The 15,014-nt window shown below is 32.8% G+C and overlaps 2 protein-coding genes across 4 annotated transcripts in view; both read right to left on the reverse strand.

Annotated features, from left to right (window-relative positions):
- The window catches only part of LOC105347601 (inhibitor of nuclear factor kappa-B kinase subunit epsilon), a 384,423-nt gene that overhangs the window by 326,080 nt on the left and 43,329 nt on the right, over nt 1-15,014 (reverse strand). The gene's annotated exons all lie outside the window — the stretch shown is intronic.
- LOC136274670 (uncharacterized) lies at nt 7,251-10,934 on the reverse strand. The gene has a single exon (XM_066082067.1). The coding sequence runs from the start codon at nt 10,521-10,523 to the stop codon at nt 7,251-7,253; it is 3,273 nt and encodes a 1,090-aa protein (XP_065938139.1). The 5' UTR covers nt 10,524-10,934.

A 15,014-nucleotide genomic window follows, 5' to 3' on the forward strand; every position in this document is an offset into this window, starting at 1 on the left:
TTTAACATAGAAACTCCCATAGACAATTTTCATCGGCTCATAAAACCGGAAGTACTCAATACTATTCAATGAAACTTGGAATATATCCTAATTACATCTATTTGAACAATATATATCCGTCTTAGAACATTCCTAAGCTTTTCTGAATTTTTTATTTTTTCATCCCCCCTTTTCTCAAGTTTGAGGCCTAAAATCTCAAAACTGATAAGAGATAGAAACTCGCCGCCGCTTTACTTTTTAAACAACTCGACATGGTTGATCTAACTGTAAAATTACAACGAATTTCCTTTAAAAATAAAAACAATATATTGATTTATTTAATATCTACTATTTTGCTTGTGTGAAGCGGAAGTACCGGAACCGGAAGTCCAAAACCTTACATACTGGTGACATTTAAAAATGCTTTAAGACTATTGTATAGTTATTTCATAAATCCTTTCCGTTTTCAAAAAATCGCTGACGGAAATTCTGTCGAGAAAAAGAATAATAACTAGAACTTTTTTTGTCTTCAACAAAAAGTAAGGGCTTTTCGACAGCCCCAGTTTCCCTTTTTCATTTAAAGTGTCAAAAAAATATCTCTAATCTATTTCCAAATTTTCTAAACGCCTCGGTATAACCAGTTGCTTAGATAGGAACTTATGAGTAGTGCAATGTGAAAAGAAAGATAAGTCCAGAATTAAACAAGTAGCTACACTTCTAACTTTCAGAAGAACATCTTCAAAAAATCATTTTAAAGGAAGTATTCATTCCTGGGACGCAAAACTTGGTATGCCAAGAGTATTTATGCTCTACATTCTTGGAGCAAAGCGAGATAACTCTTCCAAAAAATAATTTTGAAATTTAAACAAGATGTGATCTTTGGGCCTTCAAAAACCCTTTAAGGAGTCAAAAAGTGGCCCTCGGACCATAATTTTAAGATAGAAATTTTTATTCTGAACAATAAACTGAAAGGATTTTCAAAATCAGATGAAAGGTAAAAAAGTTACAGCTAAAGGGCTGTTTTGCACGTTGGCCCCTGTAGACCCCTTATTTTTTAGAATTGTGTACCCAAAACTTTTTCCGGTCTGCGGATTGTGTGTGTCAATATACAGATAAAATATTGTAATATTTAAATTGAAACTTTTTGAGAAAACAAATGACGCGTGATTTTTGTTTAACATTGAAACTCCCATAGACGATTTTCATCGACCAATAAAACCGGAAGTAGTCAGAATTTTTAAATGAAACTTGGAATATATGTTGATTTCGTCCATTTAAATAATATTCAGGCGTCATTTAAACTTTTATAGGTCATTTGAACTTTTTTGTATTTTCATCCCCCCTTTTCTAAAATTTAAGGCTGTATATCTCAGAAACGGTAAGAGATAGAAAGATGTCTACGCTTACAATTTTGTACAACTAGTTATGATAAATCTAGTTCTAGAATTTGAATGCTCTACATTAAAAAATAAACAAAGTATTGAGTTTCAATCAATTTTTGCAATTTTCCTTGTAAAAACCGAAAGTACCGGAACCGGAAATCCAAAACCTAACATTCCATAGATTGATAGATTTGCTATAAGATCCATGCATAATTGTATCATAGTGTCTTCTAGTTTTCATAAAATCGCTGACAAAAAACTGTCGAGTATAATAATAATAAAACAGAACAAAAACAATAGGTCTTTTCGACCGAAGTCGAAAAGCCCTAATAATAATAATAATAATAAAACATCAGAATAACAATAGGTCTTTTCGACCGAAAGTCGAAAAGCCCTAATAAAAAAAGACGAAAACAATAGGTCTTTTCGACCGAAAGTCGAAAAGCCCTAACTAGACCTGTTTTTGTCTCCAACAAAAAAGAAGGGCTTTTCGACAGCCCTTTAAATCCCTTGTTTAAATTTTAAATATTTATTCTCAAAATCTGTATATTATAAAATGAGACTAAATATCAGGAACATATACCCAGACGTTAACATTTAAGAAATAAAATGCCCAAAGAAAGACAACTCCAGAATTTTATATCCAACTACATCGTTTGTTTCTCAAAGAAAAGTTCTAAAAATTCATATATAAGAAAGAACTCAACTATGATTCAAGACTTTTGGTAGGCCAATAGCTATAATGCCAATCATTCATTAAGTAAAGCGAGATAACTCTTGAAATTTAATTTTTTTGAATTGTGATAAAGTTATCATTTTCAGGCCCTTAAAACCCTTATAAGGAGTCAAAAAGTGCCCCCTCGGACCATATTTTTTAAATTGTACTCTTTATTCTGAACTATAAACCTGAAAGATTTTTGTTTTTTCATCCCCCCTTTTCTCAAGTTTGAGGCCTAAAATCACAAAACTGATAAGAGATAGAAACTCGCCGCCGCTTTACTTTTTAAACAACTCGACATGGTTGATCTAACTCTAAAATTACAACGAATTCCCTAATGTTTAAAATAATGTTTAGATCTTAATAAAATAATAAATTCGTTTAAATTTTAATAAACGATTTGATGAAACTGAATTTCAATTTTTGATATGTAATGTCACCAAGACAAACTGATTTAAAACTATAAAATTATATCTTTAATAATCACTATTTTTCTCCTATTTCTTTCTCTCTCTCTCTCTCTCTCTCTCTCTCTCTCTCTCTCTCTCTCTCTCTCTATATATATATATACATTTTAAGAGCCGAAATTTGTCGTACTATATAAAAAATGTTAAAATCACACCGATGCAATGAAATTCTAAAAACAACACAAGTAATATTATTCAATGAAGATTTTGTAAGCTAATCTACTATCTCTTAAAGTCATCAAGCATATATATATATATATATATATATATATATATATATATATATATATATATATATATATATATATATATATATATATATATATATATATATATATTTATATATATACTGAATTTCTGGGTTTGTTAAGAAGCTCAGAAAATTGTCAATTCAAGTGCTTCATGGTAACTATAGTGTGTTGGAATCATTGAGACTCTTGCATTTATATCTATGCCATACACGTGATCTATCATGGTTCCACCATCAGTTGTTATTTCCGTCACTAGTTGAGTATATCCATTTCTTTCCATTAACTGCTTGATCGAAGAGATGCCATTGTTTATGTTTTGATTAAAATCGCCCATAATAAGGCAAGGAAGATTCAAAGTCTGAACAAATACTAACATTTTATTCATCGTTTTCAAAAATCATTCAACAGCATACGATGAAGGTCGGTACAATGTAATAAATAATACATTACTCGCTTTAAAAGCTATGTATTCTAGATTGTCAATAGGTAAAATAACTCGTTCATACTGGCATTGCCTGTTAAGCTTTCTGTAGACACATACTCCTCCTTTGCCCTGAGCTTGTATAGCATTGTCTGAAGTGTATGCATTTCTGCGAAGTTGATGAACTGATGAAAACAAATCTAATTCCGTATCAAGGGTTATTTCATTTGTCACCCATGTTTCTACTAAACACATGAAATCGATACTTCGGTTTCTTAAAGTAATTTTAAGATCTTCTAAATGGTTTCGCAAACCCTCTATATTGTGATACAACACTGTCAGTCTCTTTTCAGTCACCTCTTTGTCTATGTCAAGAAACTGATGCATCGAGGCCAAACATTCCTGGATACATGGATTTGAATATATTGACTTTTCATTAAAATCTCGCAATGTCAAACCTTCGAGGGAAGTTACACGACTTAAGGCAACATAAGCTTGTCCTGGTTGAAAAATCTTTTTTAATGACACAACTGCTTTAGAAACGGTTAAACCTTGCACTTTATGAACAGTACATGCCCAGGCGAGTTTTAATGGAAACTGTTTTCTAACAATGTTACTGTTTTTCCCTACCATATCTTCTACTCGCTCGATGGGTACTCTAATTTCGTTATTTACTTTTGTTCCACGTCGCTTACCAACACTTTTGTTGTCAAAACATACTTCTACCAACTTCACCTCCGATGCATTCGTAGACTTTCCATATACCAATTTTGTAACAGTTCCAAATGCACCGTTAACTAAACCATCTGCAATATCAATGTTATAAATCAGCATAACCCGTGCACCGACACATATCTGAAGCTCTTTTACTAACCTGAATTGATTTTTTACCGACGAAAGCGTATTTCCTTTCTCTTCTCCTCGTGATGACTTTTGTTTGATACAGTCTTCCGCTCTTAAAACCGTTGGTTCTATTTCATTGTTTGAACAGAGTGAAGCTAATGCTTGTGCATTGAATTCATTGACTTGAGCATTCGTCGAAAATATATGCAATGCGTTAATAATTTCGTCATTTTCTCTGCTCTGTAGTAAATCTTTGTCTTCCGAACTTAAGTTTTCCTTCTTAATCTTTATTCTACATCTGTTAAGAAGCTCGGCAAATTGTTTATCTTCTTTTTGTCTCATGATCTCGGTCAAAGTCACAACTTTAAAAGAATCATTCCAAAGATCAAAGTAGCAATCGTGTATGAAAAGAGGCTTTCCCTTAACAGGCGGTAACTGAAAAAAATCACCAAAGGCTAAAACGCTCACATTTCCAAATGGTGTATAATCTCCAGTTTGTTTTATTTGTCTTAGACGGCCGTGTATGTAAGTCAACAGTTTCTTATCAACCATCGAGATTTCATCAATTATCAACAACTTTAGCTGCCCGAGTTTTGTTCTAAGCGTATTTAACTTGTCATCACCAAGTGGTTGATATTCTAATGGCAAAGCGCTGTTTCCAGGTATAGCAAATGTACTGTGAATAGTTGCTCCTCCAATATTAAATGCTGCTACACCCGTTGGTGCCGTTAACAATACTGATATATCGTCTGGATTTGCTAGGGAAGGAGCAAATAATCGTGATAACTCATAGTAAATGCTTTTAATTAAATGACTTTTCCCAGTTCCAGCACCCCCTGTGATAAAAACTTGTAGCTGCGAAGGTTGTCTTCCACCTATTGTTTCAACACACCATGATTTTAGTTTGTAGAAAATCTTTTGTTGAGTTTCATTCAAAGATCGGATAATTTTTGTGCCTTCATCTTTTGAAATTAAAGGTTGGGAAATTTCAACCGATTTCGAAGACTTTTCTAACAAATCAGGAACTTGCAGTTCTAATTCATTATCGTCGGTTTCTTGAGCTTCTCTCTCAGTTATACATTCAAGCCGATCAACTTCTGCTTCTGGACAAATCTGTGACCATGCATTTTCTCGAATACCACCATTTTCAAGTGTTTCTTCAGCCTTTTCTAAGGCATCTATATCCTTTTCAAATGAACTCCGGTTTCTTTCAACAATTTCTTTAACACCTGGAGAATTATAAAATTCCTCGTAGCTATTTCTAGATTTAAATTCTTCGATTGATCTGTGAGGACAAAATAATTGCAAAATACTGAAATAATATTTCTCAGCGGATTTATCTGGTGAAAATCGGGGGTATCGTATGACAGCTTTTTCAGTTAATGTTCTTTTCTGAATGTAACCCAAGTTCCTCTGCAATAAATGAATGGGGCTTCTTGGATTTTTTGATACCTGCGATGAAGCTAAAACTCTATACGCAGAGCAGAACTCAGCTAAGCACATACTATCAAATTCATTAGAGACGGGTCTTGCAATGTATTTCTCAGTGAGGCTTGACATCCAAATTTCTTCATCTGCATCTGATTTCTTTTCCAAAACTTTTAAAGGTAGACTCATACGAATCGGATTTTCACCTATAGGTATAAACTGAACCTTTCTTGAACATCCTTTCAACTGCAAATTGCAAACTCTGAAAGCAGCTTCTTGTGCACTAACCTCTCTGTGATGTAAATATGCGGCTCCAAGTTTTTTCATGGCAGTTCTTGCTTCATGATTACCATCTCTTGCTTCTCTTTGGGTGCAATCCAAAATTTGACTCATTTCTCTTTCTGCTTTTGAAATGTAAGACACTATATAGACTACGCATGCATATGCATCAGTTATATATTGAATGTCCATATTTGCATTCCAGCAGGAGAGTAGCTGTGCGTTATACTGATTAATCCATGATTCTTTAGGATTCCTTTTAAGGACAACACATGTTGACTTTGTTAGAGAGTTGTTTGCTTCTTCAAACTGTTCCTGAGTAATACCTAATGTCTGGAACAATTCTTCAGCAACCATCTCTTTCGAGTCATTCTCCTTGATAAAATTCCAAATCCTTGATAACAACTCCTTTGATCTATCTTTTCGGTTGGTCTCTTCAATATTGTGTCGAATAACTTTATCGTATTCTTCTTCGGACATATTCAAGTCAACAGTCTTTATGTTTTCTTGCTGAGGATGACACACAAAAGTTTTGTTTGATGGTGGTCGTGGAAAATTGAATCTACATTCTTTAGAACCTTTTTTACATGACTTCGAATGCGACTTGCTGTGCGTTTGAACGCTTTTAACAATTTCATATGTTTCATCATTTTCACAAGGAATTTCACAGGTCACATATGCATCAATAAAATCAGTTACCTCACAATCAGCATCTGTATGCAATTTTGGCGCATCTTCAATCCAAAATAGACAATGTGTATGCGGAGATCCTCTTTGCTGAAATTCAACTCGATAAAAGTAATCTTTAACTTTTCCGATAGGATTTGCATTTGATAAAATCACTTTCTTGAGAAAGGTTCGAAACCGATAATCAAACATGCGTGAAACAGTTATTGGATTCTTTTTAAGAAGTTCCCATTTTTCTGAAAGTGTCAAGTCTTCAACATTTTTGAAGTCATTCTGTTGTTTTAAGATAGCTTCGAATATTTCCGGCCATCTCATTTCAGCAGCAGAGAAGGAACAAAACCATGTTGGAATACCCAGTTGTCTGATCATTGCAAAAAGATCCTTTTGTGCTGTCTGCCAAAATGGGGGAGTCCCTCGAATCGGTTTTAGAAATTTATACCCGTCGTCCGTTTTAAAAATTTCCTGCAGAGATTCTTTGTTTTTTAATGATTTCAAAGTTAACTTACTTCCATCAAAACCTTTCTCTGGTGTCTTTCTTAGTGCTATTGAAACGTTTGATACTACTTGTTGCAATTCTGTAATATACTGAGAAAAGAAAATGAAATCGGTATCATTTGCGTATCTAGGGTCAACATTCATTAATTTGTTTAAAAGATATCTGGACAATGTTAAACGGACGTCTCTTTCATCGTCAAATATATTTTCACCTGTTGGGAAGTGACATGGAAAGCACTTTGTGTCTATTCCTTTTTCTTTTAAAATGCTAACTGGATTATTTCTTTCACAAGGTGCAAATCAAAATATTTGATCGAAATATTGATCAAGAACTTCTTGACCTAAATCAACTGGCTGCAGACAAGTATCATGTGGCAATGCATGATTCAATTCGTCATCAACAGTTTCGCACATTTCTTTTTCGTGTACACGTTCCTCGTCAGAGTCCCCATCTTTATCGGTAGACAATTCAATGGGATTTTCCCAGGTCTCGTCAAATTTAAGGTCTTTGTAATATTTATTTGCTTTGCACAAATACTCAATTGCTCGTCTGACCTTTTGAGTGTTAATAAACTTGAAATCGCAATGTCCTTTATAAGAAAGTTTTCTTTTCAACTTAACTTGAATCAATTGGTTATCATTTTCAGGTCGTGGCAGTGACTCTATAGTATCAGACACATTGCTTGGTACGCATACAACAGGTCCTTGAACACCAAGCTGACCTCCTTTAGGTAAAGCCATCATTTTCCTGAATGGAATGATTCGCGAGACAAGGTGGCGCTCAACAGAATTTAATTCTTTTAAAACTTCTGGTACCTCTACATTTTCTAATTTATTCATATAACATTCACTTGGCATAGTTCCAGATTGGAGTTTTCTATGGCAAGTGTAGCAGACCCACAATTTACATCTTGAAGAGCACACGTGTGTTTCAGTCCCTGGACAGCTGTCTAGATAGATTCTGGATACACATGCTTGTCCTAATTCAATTCCGTCTGGTGTTTTCTTGTCGTATATTCGAGGATCGCATATCAAGACTTGTTTTCTGAAAAATAGTTTGTAGCATACTGAACAAACATGATCGGGATACATCTTCATTTCATTTTGAAACTGTTCTTGCACGAAAGTCCAGTTCTTCCGATTTTCGTGATTTTTTGTCCGTTTGGCATACACAGAATTTTTTATTTTTTGTCTGTGAACTTCGCTTGTTTTATACTGTGCATAAGAAGCTCTTTTTACCTTGTCTTTATGGTTTTCATCAGTTTTGTATTTTTGTATCGATGCTAACTGTACTTTGGCTTTATGATTATCATCAGTTTTGTACTTTTGTATTGATGCCAGCTGTACTTTGTCCTTATGAATATTATCCGTCTTGTACTTTTTCACTGAAGCTTCTCGGACCTTTGTTCTATGTTCGTCGTTTGTTTTGTACTTTATGATTGATGCATCTTTTAGTTTGGCTTGGTGGATAGAATTTGTACTGTACTTCGTTTTTGATACTTCTTTAACTTTGTCCCTGTGATGCTGATCCTCTGTATATTTGATTTTTGAATACAATTTTAAACTCTCCCTTAGCTGTTCACTTGATTTGTATTTCTGCTTTAATGCATTTATCTTTTCCTGCTTGTATGTTTCATCCAAGATGTATCTATTTGATGCATAGACTCTTTGTTGACTTTTTCGCTTATTTATTTGATTAATACAGTCAAAAGCATTACAATTGTCTTTAACTCTTTTCTTTCTGTATATATTCAAGGTTTCAGTACTTTTTCTTTTTCTTCTCAATTTCAACGAGTCAGACATTTCATATTGGGCAAGTGGATAGCTCTGTTTAAAATCTAGAACATTTGAGTTTTCAAAGGTAGGCAGCTTATGATCGTTTTCTGAATTAATTTGTTCTACCTTATTGATCTCAAACTGATGACTGGTTTTTGAGATAGGAGGGATCATTTGACATTCATATGAACTTGTAATTTTTACCCCAGTGACCTCGAACTGCTCAAAACCATTGGCATTCATAGAATTTGCCAGCGCTATACAATGTGAACTAAGCTCTTCAATTGTATGATATTCAAGAAGTATACAAGTTCCACATCCCGACACTTTACCATGCATATCTCTGGAGTGGGGATCAAAAACATAGAAGGAATGTCTGCCCTTAAGGATAATGTAGGTATTACCTTTGAATGTGACAAAAGCACCATCGGAGTTTATAAGAGCAATATTCAATGCTTCGTTTACAGTATAGCTTTGCAAACCAGAATCATGCAGGAAATTTCCAGGATATATCAAACCAAACAATGAATCAGCAAATTCGAATGTAAATTCTTTATTGAAACATTCAATTTGTCTAGGAATTTCTGTAATCATTACATAATCATTGTGCATGGTAGAGCTACCTGCCAGAAACTTATACAGATCATTTCCAGTATTCAATACAACATTCATGTCAGTAACATTCCAGTCTTGTGTGTGCTTTACTTTGCTATACATCAAAGAAGCAAGACTGTTCAAAACACATTGTTTTCCGGCGGATGCACCGAACCTATGATGTCCTTGATGACAGTTGCCTTGCAGTATTTTCCTCTCCAATTGACGGTTTTCATCACCAATGCTACATTGAGAAGTTTCTTCCAAAGTGGTGTCATAAGAAAATGTATGTTCACTTTCTAATGTCTTGCTTATTGATTTATCTTCTACATTATGAAATGCTCTTTTCGAAAGAACAACATTGTTTGTGACTGTGCTTGTAGACGTCTTTGGTATGTTTTCCTCTTTGTCGTCCACAGATAGAACAACTTCGTAATGTGCTCGGTAACAATGTTTTAGATAAATTGCCTCAGGTTCTACACTTAATCTGCTGTTTGCTTGTTTTCCGGAAAACTTTGCCCATGATTTACCACTATTGTCAAACACAAAAATATCCGTCTGTAGCAGATGAGCTGCAGCAATAATTTCAACTTCGGTGGCCCATACACCATTTTTTAGCATACCCTTTTTCATAACATAATTGCAGACAGACTGGTATCCTGATCTTAAAAAGCTCAGAAATGTTTGCTCATTTTTCAAAAGATGATTCACTATAATGCTTCGTATTTTAAAATGATGGCATTCATCGCCAAAGATTGCAAATGACAGTGCTCTAAAGAAACAATTTCCGTCCCCTACAATAGATCTGGTTTTAACAGGAACCGTGAGCATTTGTTCAATGTCTGTGGATTCTTCCGATTCATTTGCAACAACACTGGAGTTTGTTCTTTTTCGCAACCGTTCTTTTGTGACTTCTGATAGTGGACAGAAAGTAAATTCAGTTTTTTCACTTTCAATAACAGACAGTTCCACATTATCTTTCCTCAGTTTTTTCATGACTGCTGGGATTTTGGTTCTCGGTTTTTCTTTCAAAACATCAATCAATCTAACTTCCCGTTTTCCATAGTTTGGTTCTGATAATTGCTGAAGCTTGGAATCAATTTGGTTTTGTATATCAGTTGGAAATGAAGTACATCTTTTCTTAAGTCTGTTACTAATCTCTTCATTCTTTTCTTTGTCACAAATGAGTGAATCAAAAGTCATTTTACGTTTGCTTGAATTCTTGACATTTTTATTCGTATTATTTTCTTTATCAGTCACGATCTCACTTTTGATATTTTTTTCAATATTCACTTCATTCACACGACTTCTTTTTCTGTTTTTGACGTTCTCTTCAGCTTGGCATAGTCTCAAATGACTATTTGATTCCGTGTGACATTTCGTTTTCCGTTGAGATGTAGTTGTTTCTTGTTCAGTTTGTGTTTCTTTATAAAGTTTTGATCCAGTTTCTTGTTTACTTTTCTGTTCTCTTGTTTCTCTGTTCAGTATACGTGTTTCAGTTTCCTGATTAGTTTTCAGTTCTCTTGTTCGTTTGTTCAGTTTTTTTTCAGTTTCTTGTTCAGTTTTCAGTTCTCTCGTTTGTTTGTTTAGTTTTGTTTCAGTTTTTTGTTTCAGTTTTTTGTTTAGTTTTCAGTTTTTTTGTTTGTTTGTTCAGTTTTGTTTCAGTTTTCAGTACTCTTGTTTGTTTGTTCTGTTTCGTTTCAGTTTCTTTTTTAATGTTCACTTCTTTTGTTTTTGTTTGTTTGATCAGTTCAGAAGTTCCATTGTTCAGTTCATTAGTTTCGGTTTTGTTCAGTTCAGTAGTTTCAGTATTGTTCAGTTCAGTAGTTTCAGTTTTGTTCAGTTCAATAGTTTCAGTTTTGTTCAGTTCAGTAGTTTCAGTTTTGTTCAGTACAGTAGTTTCAGTTTTGTTCAGTTCAGTAGTTTCAGTTTTGTTCAGTTCAGTAGTTTCAGTTTTGTTCAGTTCAGTAGTTTCAGTATTGTTCAGTTCAGTAGTTTCAGTTTTGTACAGTTCAGTAGTTTCAGTTTTGTTCAGTTCAGTAGTTTCAGTTTTGTTCATTTTTGTTTCAGTTCTTGTTTTTGTGTCAAGGTTTTTTATAGAGGCCTTGACTAGCCTCTGGCCACTAACTTTGTTAGTTTTGGCCACTGTTCCTGTAAAGGAACATACTGTGCCTGGGTTTTTTAAAGAGTTCCCCACCAAACTCTGTGAGTGTTCAGTGTTAGCTGCAGACTTTGCTGTCTTTCTCTTTTCTTTTTCCCTGGCTGCTCTTTGGGCAGCAGACACTCGTTTCGACCTCATTCTACAAAATAAATCAAAGCAAAATTAAGCTTAACAAATAATAGACTTACTATATTAAACAAATAGCAAAAAATTGCTTTACCTTTAACACTCATAATTAAATGTTTAAACCACAAAAATGTCAAAGTTTTAAGGTGGCTCAACATATTAAAATATTCAATGATAATGTTCAATGAAAAATCATGGTTTGAAATGAAAGAACGGATAACAGGGCTGTTACAAAATATTGTATTCAATAATCACATTTAACTTAATTAAATCAGAATTTCCTCAAATGCTTGCGATTAAAATAAAATTGATGACATAGGAGAAAATTCGTAAAATATTTAAGTAAACATTTGATAGGCTATTAGAAACCAAATTACAGGCCAGAACAGTTTACATATATCATATAAGATGTCTAATGAACTGTGACTTTTGTGATTCAAGACTTCAAATCACCCCTTAAAGTTTCATAATTGCAAAACCATATGGACCCACCCTAGGGATGCACCAATATTCCGTTGGCCTTTACTTTACCTACTTAAATGCAACATGAGATCAACATTTTCAATGCATTAAAATAACATCGCGTAGCACTTTTTCCTCCAAATATCTTAATGAATGAGTCTTTTTTAGTTTTCGACTTATCAAAAGTAAATTTCATTAAATGTTCATTAAATCAATATGAAAGGAAATTAAAATATTGTATATTTATCATTCTTTTTTACTATCATACAACTTGGCATTGAAATAGTAGTCAAAGTTTGGAATCTATATTTTTGATGGAACATTGGCGTAGGAAAATATCCATGTTTTTGCAATTCAGAGTTGCTTTAGATTCAAAAGTATATTTAGCATTCTTAAAAAAATTAACATTAATTTTTGATTTTTTTAAAAATATAAACTAGTAATAAGATACTTGGGTTTCAGAACATGTTTTTTTAAATATGACTTGCCTATCAAAATAAATTTATATTAGCTTTTTAAGCACTCATTCTATAAAAAAATTGTGTAAAAAAACAATAAAATCAGATTTTCTCTCTCTTTTTTTTAAAATAGTCAATATATTAACTTTTCTGTCAATTTATATCTTTATATACATCCTTCATAATATGTAAAAAACAGAAATATTTTAATATTGGAACCACAAAAATAATAATCAAAATATCCTCAAAATTCAAGAATGTTAAGGGAAATGCGGGCTAAACAATATCAATTTTACTTTAAATATTTATTATAATTTTCGTAGTTTAGGCTGATAGACATTGTGGTATTCTATTATTTCATCGATTCAGAAGAATATGAACTTCATATCTTAAACAGATGTTTACATAACTGCGGATAATTACATTTATTTTTTATCATCCTTCAAGTTGAGAAAAAAGGTAGTCACCCTGACCTGATCTTTATGTGAAAACAAGATGGTCAAATTTTATAACATTGATAGAATCATTTGGTTATATGATCTGTTTGACTGTGTCAAAATTTCATGAATTTCGTAATATAAGTAGTACGTCTGATAACGTAATACTCTGTCCTTAAATCAAACAACCCACTGGGAAATACATAATATATGACAAGTACGAACAAGAGACCCACGGGCTAAACAACATGAGAAGTTCAAGTATTATTAACTGAAATATTGCAATTAACTTATGTTTATTAAATGTTCAAGTTGAGTGGCAGCCAATATAGCATGTAAAGTATTTTCATAGACACCAATTACTATGTAACAGATGGTAATGAAAAGATGGTAAAGGTATCTTCATTTTCATGTCTATTAGTTGCTATATATGCAAGGCTGTTCAAAGTTAATTCTATGTTTAACGTAACCTGCTCGCGTAGGTTTAAAGGGACCTGGACACGATTTCAGATGAATTTTTTTTTTTGATATTTATGTATTAAATAGTTTACTTGTGTATTTTGAATGATTGACCAAAATTTGAATGTTATAAGTCATGTTACAAGCGAGATAAAAAGGAAAGAAGTCGTTGCTATGTAAACAAAGCTCGAGTCTTATATTTCTTTACAAATAATGTAAAGAAATTACCATTTCTTTGACAAAATAACTTGTGGAAACAAGATAAACTTATTAAATGTGTTCATAAATAAGTTTATCAACAACAAAATGCAACATTAGATTGAAACTTTTACCAATTCTAGACATATGTAAACAATAACAAGACTCGAGCTTTGTTTAAAAAACAAAGAATTTTAACCTCTGTAACTCGCTTGTAACTCGATATTTGACTTTCAAATTTTTATAGAGCATTAAAAACATCCATATTGACCATTCTAGACATTAAAATAAAAAAAATAAATTTTGAAAAAATTGAGCTCAAATCGTGTCCAAGTCCCTTTAAAATAAATTGGGTTTTGAAAAAAAACCAAACAAACCCCTATTTTGATTTGATATTTTCCAGTTTAATAATACTATAATACTGTAATCTGTAGAAATTCAAATTGTTTTGCCTCGGACTAGAATGTCTCGACGTCATTGGATGAATCGCGTCACGTGATTGCCTTATAAATTTATTTACACGGCGGGCGTCAAAATTTATATGGCAACATGGCGGACGTAACTTATTTGAGCTGATTTTTTACACAAACGTTCAACCATACCTTTATTTTTTAAGCCCCGAAATATTTAGAGTGACCCCCTTTGCCCATGACGTAATAAAACGATCCTATATACAATGGCATCCAGGTTTGCACAGACGACTGACGAGAAAGGTACAAAATTAGAGAATAAGCCTATGAATTTAATTGGTATATATTGTCTTTTGTTGTTTACATATCAAACTTTATGTCCAAAAACAAAACAAAACAAAACACTTATTAGGTTTGTTACTGACTGTTTACAGAAATTTGTGGTGTCGGTAAAGTCCATAGAAGGCTCGGCTCCCCCTCACCTTCTATGGACTTTACCAACCCAACAAATTTCTGTAAACAGTCAGTAACAAACCTAATAAGTAATAATGTTTAGAGCACATTATGGACTATAAATTAGATACTCAAAGGGATTATCAGGAAAGATCACTGTTAAAAATGTTAACTATGTATAGCTTAAATAATCACTGTATTTGTATTAATGTAAATGAATGAAAATCATTTGTATGAAAATTTTGTTTGTTTTAATTTTATCGCCCTTCCTATTAGATTTGGTATTTTGAAGTGACACAAGTGTAGAAATAATTTTGGGTGGCCAAACAATGACAGTTTATTGATTTATTGATGTACATCCATTGATGTGCACACATAATACAGATAAATAAACATGTGCAGATTTAGAAAATTCAAATTTCTTTAAATTTACATAGAAAATTACCAAAAATATGCCTTGAATATGCTAAGTAGATCTGTTTTATAATAATACTGTAACAATTATTAGCAAACAATTCAATCATTTTGAA

This window comes from Magallana gigas, chromosome 4 (assembly GCF_963853765.1).
Source record: "Magallana gigas chromosome 4, xbMagGiga1.1, whole genome shotgun sequence".
NCBI classification, from domain to species: domain Eukaryota; kingdom Metazoa; phylum Mollusca; class Bivalvia; order Ostreida; family Ostreidae; genus Magallana; species Magallana gigas.

Excerpts from the sequence above, each read along its gene's own strand:
- LOC136274670 (XM_066082067.1), bottom strand. The coding sequence starts at position 10,523 with ATGACTTTTGATTCACTCATTTGTGACAAAGAAAAGAATGAAGAGATT.